The sequence below is a fragment of the Lygodium microphyllum genome, chromosome 1, assembly GCF_053477565.2.
Source record: "Lygodium microphyllum isolate KBCC chromosome 1, Lygodium_microphyllum_v1.1.10, whole genome shotgun sequence".
In the NCBI taxonomy this organism is placed as follows: Eukaryota; Viridiplantae; Streptophyta; class Polypodiopsida; order Schizaeales; family Lygodiaceae; genus Lygodium; species Lygodium microphyllum.
Window position 1 is genome coordinate 153,355,371 of NC_141135.1, and position 24,987 is coordinate 153,380,357.

Below are 24,987 nucleotides of genomic sequence, written 5' to 3' on the forward strand. Positions count from 1 at the left end.
GTTGGCTGACCGCCGCCGACCATCGCACCTGCTCATATCTTGCACAGTGACCCCCTCCTCCCACAAAATCTTAAGCTCACCGACTAATGGACGAAGATACACGTCCATATTTTTTACTTTGTAGCGGCCCCGGATGAGCAAGCTAAGGATGAGATGTTCTTTCTTCGTAGAAAGCCATGGAGGGATGTTGTAGTTGACAAGCACTATAGGCCATACACTGTAAGAAGTCGAGCGCAGACCGAATGGGTTCACACTATCCATGGCAAGACCGAGCCGAAGATTCCTTGGCTTTCACGCAAAGCCTGGGAAGGTAGAGTCAGTGTGGCTCCATGCGCACGAATCCGCTGATATTCGTTGAACTCCATCCGTGGACCTATTCTGCACATGCCACATTGTCAAGCTTGCCATGCCAGACGTGCAAAACATGTGGTTTATGCGGGGGATGAGCGGAAAGTGTCTGAGAACTTTTTGAGGGATGGTTTGCCCTTGCAAGTCCTGTCGATACTTGTGAGCACCACACTTTGGACATGTCTCCATAGTCTCGTATTCATCTCGAAACAGTATGCAGTCGTTGATACATGCATGGATGTTATTGTAGTCCATGCCAAGCTTTCGTAAAACATGTCGTGCATCATCACGAGACTCAGGCATGGTATTTCAATAACCTGAAAAAAATCATAAAACACCTTGAAAAAGCACAAATATTTACAATAATACTGTAAAAAATAATAATCAATGAAGCCTATGTGCAAGGTACCTGAATAACTCAGTCACACTCGTATCGCTCCAACCGTATTTTGCTTGCACCTTAAGAGTGCAAGCAATGTCTTCAATCGAGATACTCGGCACCCATCATATAATGGTATGGATGCTTCCTCTCTAAGTGGGTCAGATGTCTCAACATCCATGGGAATCAATGCATCGATCATTGCCTCCATCTCAGGCTCCAAGATTGTAGGTAGGTCGGGAAGGTTGTCTGTCTCCTTTGGCATTGACAGTATAGATGGGCCTTGCGAGTGGTGGATTGGCTCCTGCAATCCATCCATCGCACGTCCATGAACTCTTCTAATTGGCCGCAAAGGGTGCACTCCCCCTTGGGTCGAGACATCACCCCCCTGGATAGAAAATTTGCCAACAAGACCCAATCTTATTGTGTATGGTTTTCAATTAGCTTGCGAGTACAATGCATGATTAATATTAACTTCAAATTACCGTTTGCTGAAAATCCGCAATCGCCTGATCAATGATCTCAGATTGAAACTCGCCAAATCGTCGTACGTGTTCTATAGACAATCGGTGTTTTCGTCTAATTGCCAACTTGCATTGAGAGCAAGGACATGGGACACGCTGATTAAGATACGTCTCGCGGTCTTGAACAATAAGACCTTCTTCGTTTTCCATCTTATCTACATTACAGCAAACGAGGCTTAAATGGATAGCTTTATGGAGATATACATCAAGTTGCAAGTTGACCATAAATCTTGCATTGTACATAGTAGTTGAGAGATTTTTTGATGTTATATCTCAGCCTTGTATCATGCTCAAGGATTTGTTTGTCTCGGTAGATAATTATTCGTTATTGTAAAAAACTGCACTAGAGGGCTTTGAGTATAAGTAATCCATTTATGAGCATCATTGAGGATCTCTTAGTCTAATAATAAATCAGTCTCAACAAAAAGCATCTTAGAAATGTGGTTTTTTTGTCCTAGGATCGCGTATTAAAATTAATGCCATCTATGAAATTTATCAACTATAGTAATAAATTTTATTTCAATCAATTCTACTCATAGTCATAAGACCTGAGAGAAAATATCCTATACTCAATTTAAGGGATTCTTCTTTTATAACAATACTTTTGGGTTCATTTTGATGAAGTACCGTAATGACCATTAGCTACGGTATCATTTTCTTTTAGTCCTTCCGTTGACTAGTTGGCATGATTTCTAATTTGTTATGTCTATAAAGTTAATACAAAAACAATGAATTATGCATATCACAATTAAATCCCCTACTTAGACATTATGAAGGACATGACCGATTTTAAGCCATCTTAAAGAGTCACCAATGTACGTGGCCCATGGCAAAGCACATTGCATACCATTATCGATAAGTCTATTATCTTAATTTTCTTTCCCCTCCCTCTCCCTCTCATTCTCTCCCTCTCTCTCCCTCTCCCTCTCATTCTCTCTTTCTCTCTCATTTCCTCTCCTAAACAAGCAAAAAAGAAAGTGATTCAAACATTAAACAAGCAAGAGGGAGAGTGAGAGAGAGAATGCACTCTCCCTCTCCCTCTCCCTCTCTTTCTCTTTCTCTCCCTCTCTCATTTCCTTCCCCTCCCTCTCCCTCTCTCTCTCCCTCTCTTTCTCTCCCTCTCTTTCTCTCCCTCTCTTTCTCTCTCATTTCCTCTCCTAAACAAGCAAAAAATAAAGTGATTTAAACATTAAACAAGCAAAAGGGAGAGGGAGAGAGAGAATGCACTCTCCCTCCCTCTCCCTCTCTTTCTCTTTCTCTCCCTCTCTCATTTCCTCCCCCTCCCCCTCCCTCTCCCTCTCTTTCTCTTTCTCTCCCTCTTTCTCCCTCTCCCTCTCCCTCTCCCTCTCCCTCTCTTTCTCTCTTACTCTCTCGTTTCCTCTCCTAAACAAGCAAAAAAGAAAGTGATTTAAACATTAAACAAGCAAAAGGGAGAGGGAGAGAGAGAATGCACTCTCCCTCTCCCTCTCCCTCCCTCTCTTTCTCTTTCTCTCCCTCTCTCATTTCCTCCCCCTCCCTCTCCCTCTCCCTCTCCCTCTCCCTCTCTTTCTCTTTCTCTCCCTCTCCCTCTCCCTCTCCCCCTCTCTCATTTCCTCTCCTAAACAAGCAAAAGAAAGAGAGAGTGATTTAAACCTTAAACAAGCAAAAGAAAGAGAGAGGGAGACTCATGGATGAGATATGGCGAGCATATTGGGGTAGCTCCTCTTTGCGATGAAGGCTCCTCCTCTCCTTCGCGAACAGCGGCGGCGATGGCGGCAAGTCTTCTTCCTCTCCTTCTCTCACGACGGTCGCTCTCTCCCTCGCTCTCGCTCTCAAAACTCACAATGGAGCAAACACGAAATGAAAACCGCGCTCGGTTTCGGCCGCTTTTTTTCCCTGCGGTGCGTCGCTATTTGCGTCGCAAATGCGACGCAATTAACGACGCCACTATCCGTCGTCGCTAATCGACGTCGCTACTAGCTCAAATCCTTGTAGTGTCATGGTATGTGAGTATACAAATTAGTTCCTTAACCTTACCATGTATATTGAGAGCATTAATGGTAATGATAAGCTTTATCATGTGAGTATACAAATTAGTTCCTTAACCTTATCATGTGTATTGAGAGCATTATTGGTAACAATAAGCTTTATAAATATGTGTACGGTTTAGAGCTCAGTTGTAATGAAGGAAAAACAGACGAATGAAAAGTACACATGTATTTTTTGAGAATAATTCATAAATACTTAGAGCCACACTAGGCTAGGTAAATAAGATGCAAGAGACTCTTTTTTTTTGTCTCTTGCATCTTCCAAGCTTCTTGTCTAGCTTTTTGGCTTTATACCCTTTCGTTCTCCTCTATCTATCTTTCTCTCTCATGTTCTAGTCTCTCTCCAACTATCTATTTCTCTCTCTCCTCTATCTCAACTTCTTACACCAACCTATCAACTAATGTTATGGCCCAATGTACCAATATTTTCAAGGTTATAGAGCTTACTAAAATGGTAGAAAGTATAGGAGGAATTTTACCATTTAATAGTCAAAGGATTACTGCAAAGCAGAGTAAATTTGGGAAAAGTTTTAGGAGGATCTACTTTGCCAACAAGTAGCCCACGAGTTCCATCATATCCTCCCTATAATAACACAAGAAAAGGAGGTGATATTAGGTCTATAGATAGCCCCAAAATAGAGAATAAGTCTGATGAATCAAAGCCAACATCGTCTCCCAATCTAGGTAATATTGATAATATTATTCCAATGTATTTGACAAGAAAGAAGAAAGGTTATGTTACACATGTGGAGAAAAATATATGTAGGATTATGCTTCTAAATGCATCCATAACAAGGTAGAAATCAATAGCATGTTGATAATTGAAGATTAGAAGTATGAGGTGGTAAATGTTTCAGCCAACCCCACATGACTCTGTTGATGATGTGGATGACATGGATCACTTTGATGATCCATTTGATGGCTTTAATAACTTTTTTTAAAATCTGGATGGATAGATTTCTTTTCACCTAGATGGGCATACTCATGAATTACTATCGAGTAGCTCTATATCAACCTAAAATGCATGGACGGATATCTCTGTAAAATTATGGATACATACAATAAGGCTAATCTATTTGAGACTTCAAGGCATTATTAACGGAATAATATTAAGCATTGTAATCTATTTTTTATATTGCATTACAATAGTCATCATTGTAAAGGTTGAATCTAGTCCCCAATGACATGGCATCTCCTTGCCAAACCCACAAAATGGCGATGGCATATTCGTCACCCAAATTTTTATGTACACCAATGATTATTTATAATGCAAAAAATGACATTATTTGGTAGCTTTGAGTTTAGCTCATGATTGAAGCCTAAATTTGGCTTCAAAGCTTTATATATACCCTTGCATATATGATAATGCAATAAGGACTATTATTTGGCAATTTTTGATTTCCTTTTACATGAGCATTATACACTTTGTTATGTCAAGCTATATTATTGTTTATAATTTTTCATAAGTGGATTTGATTCATATAAACAATACTCAATGTGTATACATGAAGGAGCAAAAAGAGACCAAGAAGCTATTGATTATAGAATTGTGGTTTTGCAATCGATAGCTCCTTGGTCTCTCTGGTTTGTAGACACCGTGTTTATTTATACATTTATAGTGACATTTAACAATGCATGAATGTTGCAGATGTGGAGTATCTATTTCGTGTTTAAATAATATGAAAATTGTAGACTAAGTGCATTCAAATTTACATTTATGCTCATGTGAAATTTTACGCAAAAATGTGTTTAAAAGTGCATTTAAATTGCACTTGATATTTGCAAAATATAACCAAATTTAGACACATATATTTTGACACATGCTTAATCTTCCATAGATGTGCTTGTTAGTTATTTTTCAAAGTTCATAAAATGCATATATGTGGCTTTCTACAAGCCTAATTCCTTATAGTGAAAGAGATGTCTTAGAGAAAGTTTGGTTTGAAGGAAACAAGGGCAATATCACAAAGAATGAAAGAAAAACTCAATGTACTTGCATACACCACATTTGCTCATATATAAAGAAGGATCCTTGTCATAAGAATTATTATTAGGGAGAAGAAAATCAATGATGTATTGCTCATGACATTACTTTAGTTGAATATATGTGACATTTCAATTACAAGACATTATTGAGTAGTCCTTTTTCTTATATCACACTTTGGTTTATGTGTACTTCCTATTAAGTCTAGAATATATACCATATGCATGTGTAGTGTGCAACATACAAATGCAATGTGCAATGTATACAATGAAGTCCAATAAGCATACATACATAGTTAATAAGGGCCGTAGACATAACATGGACATAGACGCACTACAAACACATTTAAGTCAAGTTTTAGATCTCAATATGAGGGTGAGGAAGATGCAATGCCCATTGGCATTTGATTAAGTATTATGGTTATAATTATATATAAATGCATCTAAGTCAAGATTTAGATCTAAAAATGAGGGTGAGATTAAAGGTGCAATGCTCATTGCCATTCGATCAAAATTGATCATTTTGACCTACCATAACTCATTCCCATACACTATAAAGGAAACTCTATTTGACTTGATTTCTCATAGGGAGTACTCCTATGAGCCTAAATATCTTCTTATATTGAGTGGACTCCATCTAATAACTTTAACTTGTCCAAACTCTCATGAGACACTTTAAATGTTTCTCTCTTGAATGCAATATCCACAATGCAATTTGGAAGAAGTTGAAGGTAAGGCACTACCACAAATCCATTAATAACAACGTCTAGAGCTAGAGGCAACAACTTGCTTACTGGATGTTCAACAAAGTGGATACCATTACATGTTAGCAAGTATTCAAGTATTTGTTGAGGATCTACTTCAACTTCCGTCACTAGGCCTAATCTATGGGTACATAACTTATGTTTTGCAAGCCAATGTGCTAATTCTATCAAATTATGTCTTAAACATTTGATGTATAAGATACTAACACCTTTAAATTCAAATGATATCATAGTGCCAATACACCTTTTGAGAAAACCATGGGTCTCTTGTTAAGGGTTAGGCTTTCAGTAACATAAACAGGGATAATTACTTGAAATCTACTTGAAATGAAAAATTACATGGGTATAATAAAGTTGATAATTACTTAAAAGTGAAACAACTATGCTAACCAAGTTTTAGTGCAAAATCTACTTGAAATGAAAAACTACATGGGTATAATAAAGTTGATAATTACCACTCATCTAGATGAATTTAGTATTATTTTAGACATCCTAGCTATATCCACTAATCTTTAACTTTATTATCTAAAGCTAGAAAATATGATAAAAAGACTCAGCTTGTGGTTGAAGGCCAAATATATCATATATATGCTAGCTTTGAAAGTGTTAGATGGAATTGGCTAGGACATTCTTGACATAGACATGTTGATGTGTGTATGTTTTGATACGGGTGGCCTAATTGCTTATGATGCATACTCTTGTGCTACCTTTACCTCCTTTAGAGAATAGATATGCAAGAGTATTTGCATGACGCAAAAGATGAAGATGTTGAGGAGTCTAACCATGTAGAGCAAAGGCTCCATGGGATCATGTGATTCCTTATATCACCTCATACTTTTCGGTGCTAGTGAGACTTACAAGTTTGGTTAGAGAATTTATATTTTTATGTTGGATCCACGACGGAATCTCCCAAGTCCTAGTTTCAAATAAGGGGTAGAGATTTGGCCATGTGGCTAAATCTTAACCGATGCTTCAAACTGGGACTTGGAAAGACAACCTATATAGTAAATAGGGTAGACTCCACTTTCAAGTAAGGGGACAAGATTTGATCATGTGGCCAAATATTGATTATATTGGGAATTCCCAAACTATGCGAGATTTCCCAAATTCCCTAATATAGTGTTGTAGGGATATTGGTGATTATTTTCAATGCATTTCCAAAAAATTCTAGGCATGAATATATACAATAATGAGGTCATTGGTATATATGTGAATAATTGTAACTAATAGTTTGGGAAAACAACAATGCACATTCAAACACTTATTTTGACACAAATTTGAAAAAATGACAAATATACTAAGGCATACATCGATTTCAAGAAAAAGTATATAGACAGAGAGTTTCTCTTCTTCTTCATTTTGGTGCCATTGAGCTTATAGGTATGCTTGTCAAATACTATTGTGGTTTTCCCCCCTCCTTGTTGCCATTTGAGCTAATAAGATAAATATATAAGGGCAATGTAGACTCTAAGGAGTTAAACAATTTATTTTTGAATGGTTTTTAAGCTCTATATGTGAGAGAGAGAGAGAGAGAGAGAGAGAGAGAGAGAGAGAGAGAGAGAGAGAGAGAGAGAGAGAGAGAGAGAGAGAGAGAGAGAGAGAGAGAGAGAGAGAGAGAGAGAGAGAGAGCATATGCTTGGTATAGCAAGCACATAGCATATTCCATTGTAGGCAGAGTATGTACGAAGGATAGGCTAAGGATACACTTATAAGTCTACACCCAGTGTGCCCTTAGTATGATGTACCCCCTTGTGTAGACTAATAGTAAATTAAATGTAGGCTATGCATGCACTTAGCCTATGCATAGCCTGCATGAGGCATATGCTAAGGATATGTTAAGTGTAGGGTAAGTGTATGGGGTTATGTAAGCTAAGTGTATGCTTAACCATAGTATAACATAATGTACCCTTAACATAGCATACACATAGCCTATGCTTTATGTACCCTTAGCTTAGCTAATATTTCATGTATGCATATCCTAAATCAATATTTTTAGTGTTTAGCTTAGGATTCTTATGAGGTTTTATGAGTTTAATGTATTCTATGTATAGATGGAAACCCGAGTACTTATACATATCATTATTGGGAAAATCTTGTTTCATGGAGTTTTGTATTGTATTATTACTTGACTTTTACAAGCATATGTGGAAAAGCATTTGGACTTGGAGGGGACTTCTCTCGCTCCATGTACCCCATGTAAATCTTTACATGGGAATCCCGATCGTGCTTCGCTATCTTCACTTTCAAGAAAGCGAGCCCCACGTGTGCCTACAAGCCACATGCAACACTGAAAATATGTAATATATATGCATGATAAATTTAGTTTTTTATACTTCCTAGAGTCTAAGGGCTTGAACAATGGGATTTAAACTTATTTTATGGTCACCATCTTTGCAATTATTTTTATCTTTTGAGCTAGATTAAGCAGCTTTGTTTGATTTTTATAACTTTTATTAAGCAAACAAGTAATCCATGTCTAACATGATAGCATAAATGGACATTAGGGGTCTGGAATCTACTAACTTTTTTAAATCTTTGTGATTGTTGGTATTTGAATTGGCAAAATTTTTGCATGTATCCAAAATATGTTTCAATATTGCAGTAATATTTATTGAGGTTTAGCTTGAGGCTTATTGCATCAATTATTTCCACACCTATACTGATGTAGAGAGACTAAAGTCTCGCATTTTGCTGGTGGGGCTTGACATTTGAAAACAATTTCATGCATATTTCTGTCTCAAATTTGATCGGTATACCTTCCATCCCTTGTAGTGATCATGTGATTTAAATATCCTTATTTTTTAAATATTTGTGCAATTAAATGAGTGAGGCATGAAAAGTTTGGATCCTATTGGAATTTTGCTCTACTTTCATGTTCAAGTAGTTGCAAATCCCTATGGAATTCAATTCCAGCTAGATTCCAACTTCATTGACTATTAGAACCAAAATTGTATAATCCTAGAATCCATGTGCTAGAAAGAATGCTCTTTTTGGACAATTAGTAACTCCAAAGTAACATCTTTGCTCCTGTTGTGGCAAGAAAATAAGAGGACATTTTTCATCTTTTTAGAGAATGTCCTATTATAAGAAAGATTTGGAGAAAGCATGAGAAGCTAATGTTGAAGGGCCGGTTTCCGTTGCTCCATCAAATGCAACTAAGCTCTTCTTGGGGACAAAGGGGATATGACTAAAGACTCACGGATTAGGTTATGGAATATAATAAGAGGGATGGTCTTCATAAGAGTTTCTTGGGCTAGGAAGCATAGAGTTCATGGAGGTTCTAGGTTTGGCAAAGATTGAATAAATAATGCCTATGATAAGTGCCTCAATGAGAGTTGTGAAGAGTTTTATAGCCTTGAAAATGTTTAATTTGGTCTTTAAAAAGTAGCTACTACTAGAAAAGCAAATAAAGCCAACATGTGAAGCCCATCACTAGCCCAAATGTGTAACATGCATTATGTCTCACATTGACCGTGATGTTTGGTTTCCAATGTAAAATCATTACAGTTTCTAGCTAACGAAGATTAAGATGAATTTTGTGCAAAAGCTGACTTGGAGAAAAGTGGGCAGTGGTGCGAGGGGGAAATGGTTGGCCCTAGGGTTTTGTACTCCCTCCCAATTAATGGTTGGCCCTAGGGAAAATTGGAATCTTGTGGGAAGTGAAGGTAGGTAATTGGGAGAAAGATTGATTAAATTTTGAGAAAGGCTATTTCTTTCCAAAATACAACATAGGAGAGCTTTTTTCCTTGTTAAGAAAAAAAAATCCTTATATTTTGTGTGAGAGAGGTGTCTTGCGTGACGGGACCTGCAGCCGCCTTCTCTTGCAAAGACCAAAGAAAATTATTAACCACCACCTACACGGGCCCTAGAAAACGCTGATAAACGACGACAGGCTAGTTGTTCCAAGTTCCCATTGTCCATATAATTGCTTTCTGCTGTTAATTTAAGCGAGAAGTATAGTTAATCTGCTGCGGCTGCAGGATCAGATCAGAACCAATCACTAGTTATGGGGCGCGCCCCTTGTTGCGAGAAAGATTCGGTGAAGCGTGGGCCGTGGACACCGGAGGAGGACGCCAAGCTTCTGGCTTGCATCGGCCAGCACGGCACAGGCAGCTGGCGAACCCTCCCTAAGAAAGCTGGTAAATTCATCGAAAATCGGGCTCCGGATCCACAGATGATCAGTCCAACTAATTTCATCCAAAATCGAGCAACGTTTGAGTAATAAATATGTTGCGACTTTTAATTACCGAGATTTTCATGGCCGATTGGGAACAATATAAACCTCGCATGAGTTACACTCATAATAGTATGGAGAGAGGGGTATGATTGAATGCTGGAAATCCAGGCTCAGAGTCTAATTAACTAATATTTTTGTATGGAACACACGGTGTCCAGCACATTCTGAGCAAATTTCTTCCGTTTCTTAGTTTTTGGGAAATTTTCCAAGTCTAATTGAATATATTGGAGTAAGAGTGTTGTTTCAACGGTTGAGTAGAGCTGACTCCTGAGGCTTCTGATAATCAAGTGTATCGACATATATAGAACCATGCCTCGAAGTTATAATGGTAATTATAGTCACAACGTAGCTGTCAGAGTGAATCTGAGGTAATATTGTGGGCAATCAGGGCTGCAGAGGTGCGGGAAGAGCTGCCGTCTGCGATGGACGAATTACCTGCGGCCGGATCTGAAGCACGGCCGGTTTAGTGAGCAAGAGGAGCAACTGATAGTGAAGCTGCATGCGGCCCTGGGAAGCAGGTAACGTAGTGATCATCGCGCAACCGAGAACTGCATTGCATGAAGTAGGCGTAAGTTAATGATGAAACCGTCCAAATTGGTGGGGTGGTTATAATAATCATGTCAGTTCTAACGATCGTTTGGATAGTAGTAGAGAATGGATTGGCAAGCAAGCAAAGCGTTAACAATGATATAATTCGCTGCAGGTGGTCGCTGATCGCGGCGCAGCTGCCCGGGAGGACGGACAACGACGTGAAGAACTACTGGAACACGCGGCTGAAGAAGAAGCTGTGCGAGATGGGCATTGACCCCATCACGCACAAGCCCATCTCGCAGCTCCTGGCCGACCTGGCGGGGAGCGTAGCCCTCCACAAGGCATCCCACATGACGACGAGCGGCGGTGGGGCCGGAGCCGGCGGCCCTGCGGGGCCCACCGCCGACATCGCGGACGCCACCCTCGGCTGCTTCAAGGACGACATGCTCAACGTCCTCCTCATGCACCACAAACGCTCGTCGGCCATATCCTCCTCATATAATCGTAATAATCATAATAATAATAATTATCAGAATTCTTCAATATCCATTAATCCTAGTAGTAATGATAATTTTATCCCCTGCTCTTCTTCTTCTTCTTCGCCACCTTCTAATTCCCCGCACTTCAACTGGGCCGACGCCATCGCCCTCAACCCCGGCCAGCTCTTCTGTAGCAGCAGCTGCTGCTGTGCCACCACCACCGTCTCTGAGCATGATCCTCACCCTCATCCTCGTCATCACCATCGCTATCCTCGGCTCGCAACAGCCTGGAACGATGATCATCCTCATTTCGACGTCCATCTTGATGCGCCTTTCCGCCTTGCAGCGTCGACGTCTTCCAATATAGGCGCGCCACCTGCCCCACTCTCAACAGCTACGGCTGTGTCGTCGGCAACAATAGCTGATCATGCGGCGGCTGCCGCTGCTGATATGGAGGCCTTCGCTCACAAGATCAAAACCGGACTGTCCACCGCTATCACTCAGACGTCGCCTAGTCGCCAGTCATATAGCGGCAACAATACCAACAACAACGGCAAGGTCATTAGTAGTCCCGTTGCTGCCGCGCCATCTGGCCCCGTCAGCGGCATTCGATCTGCCTCCGCGGCTGCTCGCTGCAACAATAACACCACCTGCACCACTATAAACGTGGCCCCCTCCCCCTCTAACATGGTGCAGCTGCTCATGCCCACAGTCTTCCCCAAATTAGAGGAGCCCAACTTCAGCTGCTTCAGCGCTGATGCAAGGCAATGTCAAGTCCACGCCGATGAATTAGATCATGATGCAGATCCGCTTCGTCACAATGCCGTCGATGGGGTCGACGGCAATATGATGTCCAATACAACCTCCATGCTGGACATGATTCTTGATGTGAATAGGTCTTGCAGCCATGATTATAACAGTGCCATTAATGTGCAGCCGCAGCAGGATCAGAAGGCAGTGCCTGATTTGAACTTGATGCAGCGTGTGGCCGACGGCCATACAACTTTTGTGCAGGCTCTTTTGCAGCAGCCATTTGATCAGGCGTCCAATAAGCAGCAACAAGAGGAAGAAGAAGACGAAGAGGCTGATGACGAAGGTGTTGATGATCAGGGTGTGATGGGCACGATGAAGTTGCCGACCTCAGAAGCAGCTAATTTCAATCGGTTGTCCACGACAAAGCAGCATGGAACAGGTGGTTTACCTTCCCAATTTAAACTTGCCATGTGTCTTGAATTATGAATATCAGGCCCTCAAGAATGCATTTTAGGGTCATATGGATCCTTGAAAGGTGAGCTCCAGCTAAAACAAGTTGGCTAAAAAAGGGCAGAACTATAGTCCTAGCTTTGGGTCACTCTAAGACTTGACATTGCGAGTTCTAAAGGTACGTCTAAGAATAGTTACATTAAGGATATTTAGGATTGCTTGGGCCTAGTCTTTACGATTTTGCTACGCTCTTTGCTTTGTTACCACATACCAAGAGTTGTGAATCCGTTTAAAAACTTATTTCATCTTTCGTGAACTTTCTGTCTGCATTACTTTTCTCCTTTTCTTCATGCTTGTTCACATTGTTTTCGGTCTAATTCTCCTACAATTATGAGAGTTTTTACTTTTCCTTCCTCTTCACCTCCATGTGCATGGCACACATTCAACATGTGTACACATATGAACTCATTAATCCTAGTACTTCCATCATGGAATTGTTCTATTGTGTTAACAATGTCCCTTGCACTATAGAAAACCATTCATGGAAGAGACATCTCTAATATGGTAAGTACATGACACCAAGTATTGCGTGAAAGTCATATGGGTAATGTAGATGCATCTTTGTCTTAGATTTCCTTTTCCAAAAGTAGTCAAACTAGCCAATGAAAGAGAGCATTATCTCAATATGGCACCACCATCCTGAACCAGTAATACACACACAATTATTAATATCCACAATCTCAACCTCCCATAAGGATTGATACCCCCAAATCTCCTCAAACTCTACTAGATCACTTCTAACCACATGATCAATGAAGAAGTTATTGCTAGAATGAAATGAGGACTTTGGATCACCATTGATGCTTTAAATAGTTACAATTTAGCATAGTGTTAATATCTTTAGCTCTAACATTGGGAATAAAAAGTGTCTGAATGCTATGATAGGCAACTCTAGGCAAGAAAGAACCATGATACCAATATTTACGTGTCAAAGCTACATAATAATTCACCAAAATCAATAGATGTGAGTTACCTCTTTGTCTTAACACTAGGCTTGTAATGTGGTTCACTCCCTATTTGATTATATTGAAGATAACATTTGCATATGGAATCACAATTTGATGGGAATTTACTAATGTTGTTAGATGTTAGAATCAAAGATTTGTCACAAGCTTCAAGCGGAGATCCACTATCTATGTAAATTGGATTTTCAATTGTATATGAAAACAGATCCAAATAGCATTGAAAAGTGCTATTTGGAGTTATAATTGAGAAATTTGACGATTTTATCAACTTGAAATGATCTTAATGTAAATGTATGGTGAAATTATTGTAATATTTTTCATAAAACTGAAAATATCATACCCTATAAGAAAATTATCTCAAATATGGCCATGAAAATATATGCTTTTCTAAATTATTTTGAGCCTTATTTTCCTCTCGAGGGATTTACAGTATATATATTCTCTATATAATGTGCGTTCATGGCCTATTTATAAATATCCTAATCTGTGAATTTTTCTTAAATAAAGCACAACCCTTTTCTATTCAATCTATAAGTAACCCTTTATATGACACCCTTCTATATGTAAAAAATGGTATTTTAAAAACCCCTTATTTTGAACTCAAGTTATATGTACATACATTCATGAGTGACCCCCCCCCCTCCCCCCCCCGAGATTTTACTTCAACCTGTGTCATGTTGGTCATCTTTTGTTGAAACTATTTCTTATGGATCTTTTTTATTCAAGAGAAAATCAAAGTTTGTACTAGAGGGTCAAAATAGCTACAAAAGTGGCTTTTCTCTTATAACATAGTGTTAAATTCATAAAGGATTGTAGTTGGTTTTATATCTTGGCTTAGATAATGATTTATAGATATTTCTATGTTTCTATATCTAGGCGCCCTCATATAGTTTATGAACTAAACTCTCAATGTTTATGAAGTCAATAAGTACCCACTTGGCTTAGATAATGATTTATAGATATTTTCGTGTTTCTATATCTAGCCACCATATAGTTTATAAACTAAACTCTCAATGTCTATGAAGTCAACAAGTACCCGCTTGGCTTAGATAACGATTTTAGATATTTTTGGGTTTCTATATCTAGCCACCGTATAGTTTATGAACTAAACTCTCAATGTCTATGAAGTCAATAAGCACCCACTTGTTTGCAAGTTAACTTCTAGATTTAGTTTGTAATGACCATCCTTATGACAAAGTCAAGCTAAAATCTCAATGTGTTTTTGTTGCAGATGTTGTTTTGATGACCCACAACACAACCACATGCAGAAGATCAAAAGTTGGAGAAGATACTTGTGTTGGTCCAAATGGAACATGGAGTCCTCTTAGTTGCAGTACTGAGCCAAGTGGTGGCAGTATCAACAACTGCTCAGGCAACACTGATAGAAATGTGAATGTGCCAAGTGCATCCGACCAAAATATGTCCTCCATAGAAGGTGTTATTAGCTCCAATGATGCCCTTTTATGGGACTTCTCTGAGCTAGGATCCATGGTTTCTTAAACTATTAAACAAGCATAACCAAAACTTTAATAATATGTAGGTTTTTAATGCTCCTATTAAACATTGGCACCCTTAATGGATACAAGATTGGGCATTTTCTCAAATTAAGGCTATGTAATTTTACAATATTATCTTTCTTAATTCTCTAGTGTATCTCACTCAACTCAGTATCTTTTCTGTTTAAAAACATGACATGCATGATAGCATGATTATCTAGCTTGTCTTTAAAGTCTATTTGTTAAAGAAATTTGTGTTGCTATGTTAGACATTCCATGTGTTGTCTAATTACAAACACATTTTATGTCTATTTTTGAAAATCCAAGAAGAAACTAAAATCTCACATGATAAAAAATTATGTAGAATAGTTTAACAAAAACCATAAAAACATGTTTAGTGTCTATCCAACTTAAAAGTACATCGGTCAATTTCAAATATGAGCAAAATACTTTTAGATGTCAAAAAAGAACTATGTGTCAATTTGTTTGTCATGATGTATGCTACTTTGTATTAAGGATCATACATAAAACTTGAAATTAGAAATCATGAGCTTCAAAAGGGATACTTTGGCCATAAGAAATATTAGCAAAATAGTTGGACTAGAGAGGCTAGATATAGATAGAGAGAAGCATAGAGGGAGATGAGAGATATAGGTAAAAGAAAAGAGTAGGTAGAGAGAAGCAAGATCAGAGTATGTAGAGAAAGGGTATATAAATATATATATATAGAGAGAGAGTTGAGCTTTCCTCTTCTTTGCACATGTGCAAAAGCTTTATTGAAATGCCCACAACTATTTCCGTCTTCTCCACACATACTAGAACCTCTACTTGAATCCACTAAGATTTTCCTCTCTTTTTCATAATCGCTCACAAGCTTTGCCAAAATCTACTAAGTTTTTTTCTCTCTTCTCTATAATCATGTGGAAAATCTGCTAAAATCCACCTAGCTTTTTATCTCTTTTTCCACAATTATGCAATAGGTTTGTCAAATTTACTCTAAATGATGGCCTCTAAAATACATTCTTGAAGGAAAGGAGATTGTTAGAGAAGACACTTTCAAGATCTTGTATCCTTTTGAATGAAAGGCAACCCTACCATGAAATGCATGCTAACAAAATCCCACTTTATATGAAGAACACCAAGTGGTTCAAGCTTGCCTGATAGCTTGATACGTTCTACCTTTTACTCTTTTGTAGCTTAGGTATTCAATGACGAAATTAAGTATACCATCTCTTAGCTTCTCCCAATGGTATCTCTTCCTCACTATGCTAAGTATATTGGCATAGCCAAGTTGTCTTGAAAATGGAAAATTGTGTGCCTCCCGAAGTGATTCCCCATATTTTTCCTATTAAGACAAACTACAGAGCTTTAGACATTTCAAGAACTTTTGCCAAGGAGATATTTAGGCCTCATGGTTTACCAAAAATGATTGGCATTGATCAAGATTCTCTCTCCACTTCTCAATTTTGAAAGAGCTTATTTGAGGCTAGTAGCACTTGGTTGTGTTTTAGTATGACTCATCACCCACAAATTGATAGTCAAATAGAATGAGTCAATCAAGTCGTCATAGAAGACATACTAAAAGCATCATGCAAAGAGCCTAAGTAGTGGATGAAATATCTATGCTTAGTGTAACTCACCTACAATGCCTCCTTCATCAAATCATTAAGATGAGCCCATTTTAGGATTTGTATGGGCAAGACTACCTCACTCTCCTCAACTTCTATAACCCCACTTTAAAGATAGAAGCTTCTAAGAAGATAGAAGAAATGGATGAGCAAGTTAAGGCAATAAGATAGGATATCCAGGCCACTAAGAATCATAAAAAAGATTACATCGATCTTGGAAGACAGGAACACATATTTAAGGAAGAGGAAATGGTGTTTCTTCATGTCCTCTTAAGGAAGAGTTTGCTATCCTTGGGCGAATTCAAGAAGCTAGGCCCAAGGCATTGTGAAACTTGCAAGTTCATTGAGCCTAGGGACCAATACATACAAGTTACAACTTTCTAAACACTTGAAAATCCACAACCTTTTCCATGTTAGCTTGCTAAATGCCTATGTACCCAATCTTGACCATGTTCTTGATGATTAACAAGTTGTAATGCCGAGCCAAGGAGGTCTTGAGCCTCAACTTGAGAAAGTCCTTGATGTAAAATAAAGGATCTTGAGAAATAGAACTCATAGGGAATACCTCATCGAGTGGAAAGACTATCATGAAAAGGATACTACTTTGATTGATGAACAAACTTTATGTAAATAATACCCCCAATTTTCTCAACATGAGGACATCTCAATTCATCTAAGAGGGAGAGGATGTAATGTCTCCAAGATAGAATGATAAATATTAATTGTTATAAATGACTTTTTACATAGTTTTGATGTATTTTTCTAATGCTCTATTGTAACTTCATACAATTTGATATGCACACGTACTCTCTCTTGATCATGATAAGCCTTGGAGTAGCTACATATGATGTAAATGCCCAAGCCACTTGAATAAGGGAAATTAAGAAGTTTAATAACTAAAAATGTGTTTTAACATATGTGTGTGTGTGTGTGTGTCCACATACATAAATTTCAAAGGCTTTGATAAAGCCTTCTATCTTATCATTTTTCCCATCCTCAACATGAGAACTGCCACCATAATCGAACGTCCAACATCCACGATGATCACCATTAACCACTTCCTGAGAAACAGAGAGAAGCATTCATTGATCATCCAAGGTTTCAAAACTATAGAGAACATGAGTTGAATTGGACCATGAAGGCCTTGCAAGCAACCATGAAAGCAAAATGAGAGAGAGAGAGAGAGAGAGAGAGAGAGAGAGAGAGAGAGAGAGAGAGAGAGAGAGAGAGAGAGAGAGAGAGAGAGAGAGAGAGAGAGATTGAAGGTGGAGTCATTGATAGTTTTAAAAAGAAAACTGGACGAGATCAACCCAATTCCTCTTGTCTCCACAATCCTCATGGACCCTCATACTCAACCCATCATCTCTCTATTCCCCTAAACCCCCTTATCACTCTCTAGTTTTATTACCATCACCTTATCGTTTTGATGGCTCAAAAGGAAAATTCCTATTTAGAGTGCCATAAAGATAAACCATATTCATTTTCTAAGCCATAATCCCTAACTTATCCTACATAAAGAATCCATTATTCTAATCCCAAGGATCATCTAAATCTTTATTCTATCCATAGCCATTTATTAAAGTTTTCTTACCTTGCTAAAAACTCCTACTGGCCTTGTTAATGTCTCTTTGAGGATTGTACAGGTTCAAGACTTCTATGAGGATTGAGTACGGAGTTAACCGAGGAGCACACGTGGAAGAGCCCATGATTTTGTGATGGCTCCCAAGATCAAAAGAAGTACCAGAATTGGGCTAGAGATCTCATGAATGAACTTGGTTCTATCCGCATCGAGTCAAGCGCATGTGCCCCTCTTTGTATTTAAGATATATGTTTTTCACTATTATAAGACTAGTTGAAGTAGTGACTATTATCAAAGGCTCAAAAAGCATAGAATAGCTAATCAATTTGGGATCCTTTTGGGTACCTTTGATTTGAGTAGACTAGAAAATAGATAGGTTGTCTAGGATGAAATTTCTATAAGGAGAATCCCCTCTCGTGTGGAGCCTAGTCCATACATAGATTACAATCTAATTTTGATTAAAGTTTTTAAAACATGCAAATTAAGTAGTAATTATTAGTCATCTATAAGGAAACTCATTGTTTAGGGCTATAATTCAAAAGGGCATTAGAATTAACATTCGATCTTTTTCTTAAGAGAAGTTAGTATAATGTATTATAAGTTAGGACTTCTCACATAATCATTCCATGCCAAAGAGAGTTAGGTTTAACGAGGTTAATATAAAGTTGACATTATCTTGATAACTATACTTGAAGAAATCTTTTTCTTCAGAAGATTGACTAGTAGAATGTTGTCTTCTTGATTAGAAAAAATATCATTCTCTTTAGCCATTATACATTACCTTTGTTACATGCCTAATATAGAATAGCTTAGAAAATATGTCAAATCCACAAACTTGGAGGACCTACTTTTAAGGTTTTATCACAAGGAAAGACTTTCCATAATCCTAGGATAAATCAATAAAATAAATCCTAGTAAGTTTAACTGAAAAATAGAGACTAAGGTTGAGAAAAACATAAGAGCTCACTGAAATAAGAATGTAGAAATGAATAGAGTTCCAAGAGAGGGTCTAGGCCAAATCAAAGATGCCACAATGACTCCAAAAGATTGACTTCCTTCTAAGAAGATAGGTTAAGGTCTATCTCAAGTCCATGATGATTTGATTGTTTGAATGGAACCTCGTGTTAGAGAAAAAGACTTATCTCAAGTCCATGATGACTTGATTCATTGAAAGGAACCCCATGCTAGAGGAAGAGATATTTAGATAGATTTCATTGACAGATATGTGAGGGATTGCTTGATGCATTGGAAATGATTCTTTTAATCTTTGTATTTTCTAAAACATATTATGCCAACACAAATTGATTTTAAGTAGCATGTTTAGCCTCCCCTAAGGTCAGACAACAGTGAGCAATTTACCAAGGAATGGGTTGTCTACTTTGGATGCTAGGATCTACATTAAACACAAGCCTAGTCTCTCCATAAGGACTTGTAGTTATCTAGGAGGTGCCAAGGAGTTAATGGGGCACTAATTGTAATTCCTTAGATCTGCTAGGACTAATTTAAGCCCCTATGAGCCTAGGATAGGTCTTTTCGAAGGACCTAATGCTAGCTAAGAGTAGATTGGTAGTTCACCTTTGGACATAGAGCCTAATTTATTAATATGTTAATTAGGGAAGTTTTCTATAAATGTTAAACATAATTGTGGCAGGGTGAATTAGAAATTAAAAACTACTCCTTCAAGGGAAGCAAATGGGGCAAATTCCCAATAGGTTTGTTGTATGGAAGGGGTGGTCTTGGTTAGCTAAGAAGTTTCCTGCAAGAATATTAGAGAAGAGTAGACTATCCTAGAGGTTCATCCTAGAATCCAACTTAGTGTCATTTTAGAGGATCAAAGTAAGACTTTAGCCTATGGGTAGATGGGTTAATGTGTGCAGTTTCTCCTTATTTCTCACTCTTTTTGAACCAAGTGTACCACTAGTTCACTTTGGTTCAAGATATCTTATGTAAGCAGCTACTTGAAATTGACATTAGAACTTTTGCTAAGAGACCTTAAAAGTAAAATAGAACCCTCTTTTAGGTCGATCTTTATGGGGATTCGAGCTTCCCCTATGAGGGTAGACTTAAGAGATCTTAGCCTATTAAATTAAAATTTCATTGGGAATTTCAAATGGAGTCACCTAGATACATCCTTTGAAGGACTACAAAAAATTATGCTATCGAGAATTCATTAGATGTACACCTTACACATGTTATTAGAGTGAAAGAGACAATTTTATATTCACCTTAGATCATATCTATAATCCATCTCCATTATATTGTGAAAGTTATTGGATGCACGATGGTATGTATTACTTCATTAATTATCGATGCACTTGATTTTTCATGATAAATATACAAGGAGGAAGTAGAGAATGTGAAAATAGAGGAGGGGCCCTCAACATCTAAGGCAACCAAAGTATCAAAGAAAGGAAAAAGAACTCCTAAAAAGGATGTTCCTCACAAAAAGAAATTGTTTTTTTATATTTTCTTGTAAAATATCCTATATATTATTCACGAAAAAAGCAATTACAAATTTACTACAATATTTACACTTGTATTTATATTGAAAATAAAGAGGTCTTTTTAAAAATATCCTTGCACTATATATTTTTGTCTCCTCTTTGATATTTGCAAAAAAAGTAGCATAGAGGTTTACCATGAATCAAATATGTACATACTATATATAACTTGATGATGTACAAACATGCCATTTGTTGAAGTTAGAATGCAAATGAACATGGGAATTAAATATCTTCATTCTATAAATCCAGTCTCACTTGAGGTAGTGTATATGTTGATCTAACCTTCAGTATCCTAACAATGTCCTTATCGTGATAAACATTAAGATTCACTATAGAATCTTTGCTAAATTCTCAAGATTTTAATCCAAAGCAACTAGACTATCACCAATATAATGCCATATAATAATAGATAAGGATGAAATTTTGAGTAATAAGCATGTATTTGCAAGCAACAGAGTCTTGATCTATCTTATGAGTTATTCGACTTTCGATCATGGTATCCCACCCCTCTCATTGACGAGTTGTAAGATATGATCATATGCCAAACTCTTAATTAATAGCATGGCCTTTGGTATTCTTATCTCATCATTGGAAAAGAAATCAATAAACATATTAATATATATAAACAAAGTAGTCTTGCTTAGCTTACTTTACATATTAGGTTTTAATACTCTCTGCATCTTACAAAAGATTTTACATTTGTAGCTCTCACTAGTGGTTGGGACTTTGCAAAGACAACTCTGGGCTTGTAAAATTAGGTTAAGTAGGGATATTACTTCCCGTTGGCCATTGTGCATAGGGATAATATAATAATAATTATTTAAAAATATTTCATTCTATTTGTAAATTTTCTCCCATCTCTGCACATTTCTTCTCTAATCAAACCATACATAACATTAATAATATCAATAAAAAACTTGACGACATGCCATTCCTCAAGATAAGAAGGATGTACATGTATAAATAAAAATTAAATTTATTATAACAAAACCTAATACCAAATTCAATAAAAGAAAACCATTGAGAACAAAATACTTTTAATTCAGTCTATACAATGAAAGACTTGAAGTCCACGTTTCAAATGCAACTTTCTATACATAAATACATATTGTACTAAAATCTCTTTTATGCTATTCTTCTTTGCTCCAAGTCCGAAATATTTGATCCTATCCTTCCAACCGTAGAGATGAAAGAGCTCTCACATCTATATCTTTCTCTACATTTTGCTTGTTGCATGATAATCCAACTACCTTTGCTAATAATGGTAAGAATTCATCTTCCATGTATTTGAAATGAATTAAATATAGATATAGATGTGGTTTTTTTCAAATCTTAGGTGCCTTGTCGAATGTTAAATTTTTGTATCCATGGAAAAAAGAAGGGAAAGAGAGAAGCAAGCTACCACTAAGGAAGGAAAGACATGAGAACAACAAATTAAGGGAGGTGAAAAAAATGAATACTAAGCTTTTTAGTAATTTAAATTTAGTTTTAATTGCCATTATCATACAATCCTAGATATGTCATTAATCCTACGTTATTAATATATATATAAATTATATCATAATCACAATTATGAGATGATAAAAATTTTATATTCACAATAAAAATTTATAGTAATATTGTATCCATATCTATTTATAAATATTTTTTATTTTTTCAAAAATAAAACTTTTGTTAAGAGGTTTGCTCTCATCAGTCTAGAGAATAGTCTCTCTATTCTTTTTTTTTTCAAAAATAAAGCTTTTATTACAGAGGCTTTGCTCTCATTAGTCTAGAACATAGTCTCTTTATATCTAAAAGGTACTTTTGAGACCTCAAAACTCCCCTAATACATCAATTGACCACCCCATACATACCACCCCCCAGAATGGTGTTGCATAAGACATAAATAAAACTATTTAGGAAAGAGTTTGTAGTAGGTTTAGTTAGGTAGGATTACCATAACACTTTTGGACAGAGGCAATTACTACTATTATTCATCTCATCAATAGATCCCCATGCACTACTCATGTTGGTGGTAGAGTTATAGAGGAGGTATGGTATGGTAAACCTTTCTCATATATACACTTGTAAGTCTTTGGATGCGAGGTTTTTTTCCATATTTTCAAAGACAAGCGCAATAAGTTAGATCTGAAGTCTATCAAATGCATCTTTCTTGGATACGATGATGTAGATGAGATGGGCTATTGCCTTTGAGATTCCTATGCGCTCAAAGGGTTATCCATAGCCATGATGTTATATTTCATAAGTAAAAGATGCAGATAAGGCTAGAGTAGGTGATCGAGGTACATAGTGTAATCTTTCAGGAGGAGTCTCCCATTATAATACTACCAGCCCTAGTTAGACGATCTGTTATAGCTCCTATCCATTATGTAATGGCCCAAAAACTTGGTGTGTAGGATCATAATGTTGGATAGAGAGAACATGTTGTATAGGCCCCATAGCTAGTCTTGTTATGCTCCACTAGAGTGTTACATCCTCCTAATCATTATGAGCTCTCTATGGACTATGTCATGATGACAGACCCTATTGAGTCACTTACCTATGAGGAGGCTATGCATGTAGATGATTCTCATTCTTGGGAGAGGAGCCATGCAATGTGAGTCTGGTTCAATGTAGAAAAATCATACATGGGGCTTAGTTTCCTTACTTGATGGAAAGTGTGCATTGCCATGCAAGTGGATGTATAGGTTGAAGAGTATCCTTGGTCACCCTAAGCCAAGATATAAGATCAAATTTGTTGCTAAGGATTTTAAGTAGGAAAGGAGAGTTGATTTAAATGAGATATTCTCCCTTGTTTGATGACTATCCTGCATTTGATATTGGTCTTGGTTGCTCAGTTGGATTGGGATCTTTATTAGACAGATGTTAAGACAGATTTCAAGTATGGAAACTTGCATGATGATATTTATATGTAGTAGCTTAAGGACCTTGGTAAAGAAGGCAACACATAATATATAAATTGAAGAAAAATCTTTATGGGCTTAAGTAAGCTTATATGAAATGGTAACAAGTTTGATGCTTTCATCATTCGTACATATATTTTTACAGTGATATAGATCTATGTCTATACAAGAAGAAGGCTTGTGATGGTAGCTTAATGATCTTGGTGCTTTAAATTGATGGCATGTTTGTTGTTGGGAGTGCTCATATTGGCCTAGATGCTTTACAGACTTAGCTCAAGAAGAGCTTTGAGATGAAGGACATGGGGTAGACCTCACACATACTCAATATACACATTACGTGCAATTGCTCTAAGGTACTTCTCTACTTGTCCTAGGAAGAAGGACATTCATGGAGTACTTGACCAATTTTATATGTAGGATGGTAAGCCTATTGGATGTCTATTATCTTCTCATGTGAAAGTCAATTAGAGAGATTATCCCCAATTAGATGATGAGAGGGTCAAGATGGCCAAGATTCCGTATGCATCAGTACTAGACAATTTGATATATATCATGATAGCCACTCAACCTGACATAGCATTTACAATAGAAGTTGTGTTATGTTATATGGCTATACCTGGCAAACAACGTTAGGATACTATGAAGTGAAATACCTTAAAGACATTGTATATATGTACATTTACTATGGTATTCATAATATAGGAGTCATGGCTTATATTGACTCAAATTATGCATGATACAGTGATAGTAGAAAGTCCACCTTTAGGTATGTCTTTACCTTTGCTAGGGGTACTATCTCTTGGATGTAGTGGGTGCAAAAATGCATGCCCTTGTGTACTATTGAGGTTGAGTGTCTTATAGCCATTGAGGCTTGCAAGGAGGCCCTATGGTGAGGCCATCTAGTTATGGATCTTGGTATGATTATAACTTCTATATTGCATTTAATTTGATGAATTCCATTTAGTTGGCTCATAATTTGGTCTTCCATGTGAAGACAATCACATTGAGATGCAGTATTACTTCATTAGAGAGGTGGCATAAGATAAGTCCATTGAGCTTGTTAAGATCTCTATGGATATAAATCCTATAGATCTACTCATAAAAGTCTCCTATTGGAATGTTATGCATTTCTTAGGAAGATGATAGGGTAAGATGATGTCTATTTCTAATCATGTTGTACTTCTATGTGCCCTTTTTACTTTGTTAAATTTTTATTATTTTCTCCACACTTAGTCACATTTTAAGTAAAGGGTTGTTGGGGTTTAAAGACCACTTGTACCTAGCTACCTATATTTACTTGTACATTGTACCCACATACCTATATACTACATATGGTGAGTATCCATTACTATCACTTTATTCTTTATTCTTTCA

General features: G+C 37.2%; 1 protein-coding gene across 1 annotated transcript; it reads left to right on the top strand.

Moving 5' to 3' along the window:
- Positions 1–9,945: 9,945 nt before the first annotated feature.
- Positions 9,946–15,087, top strand: LOC148041839 (uncharacterized). The gene is made up of 4 exons (XM_087688787.1): positions 9,946–10,164; positions 10,651–10,780; positions 10,966–12,464; positions 14,732–15,087. The coding sequence occupies exons 1-4, from the start codon at positions 10,032–10,034 to the stop codon at positions 14,998–15,000; spliced, it is 2,031 nt and encodes a 676-aa protein (XP_087544913.1). The 5' UTR covers positions 9,946–10,031; the 3' UTR covers positions 15,001–15,087.
- The last annotated feature ends 9,900 nt before the right edge of the window (positions 15,088–24,987 follow it).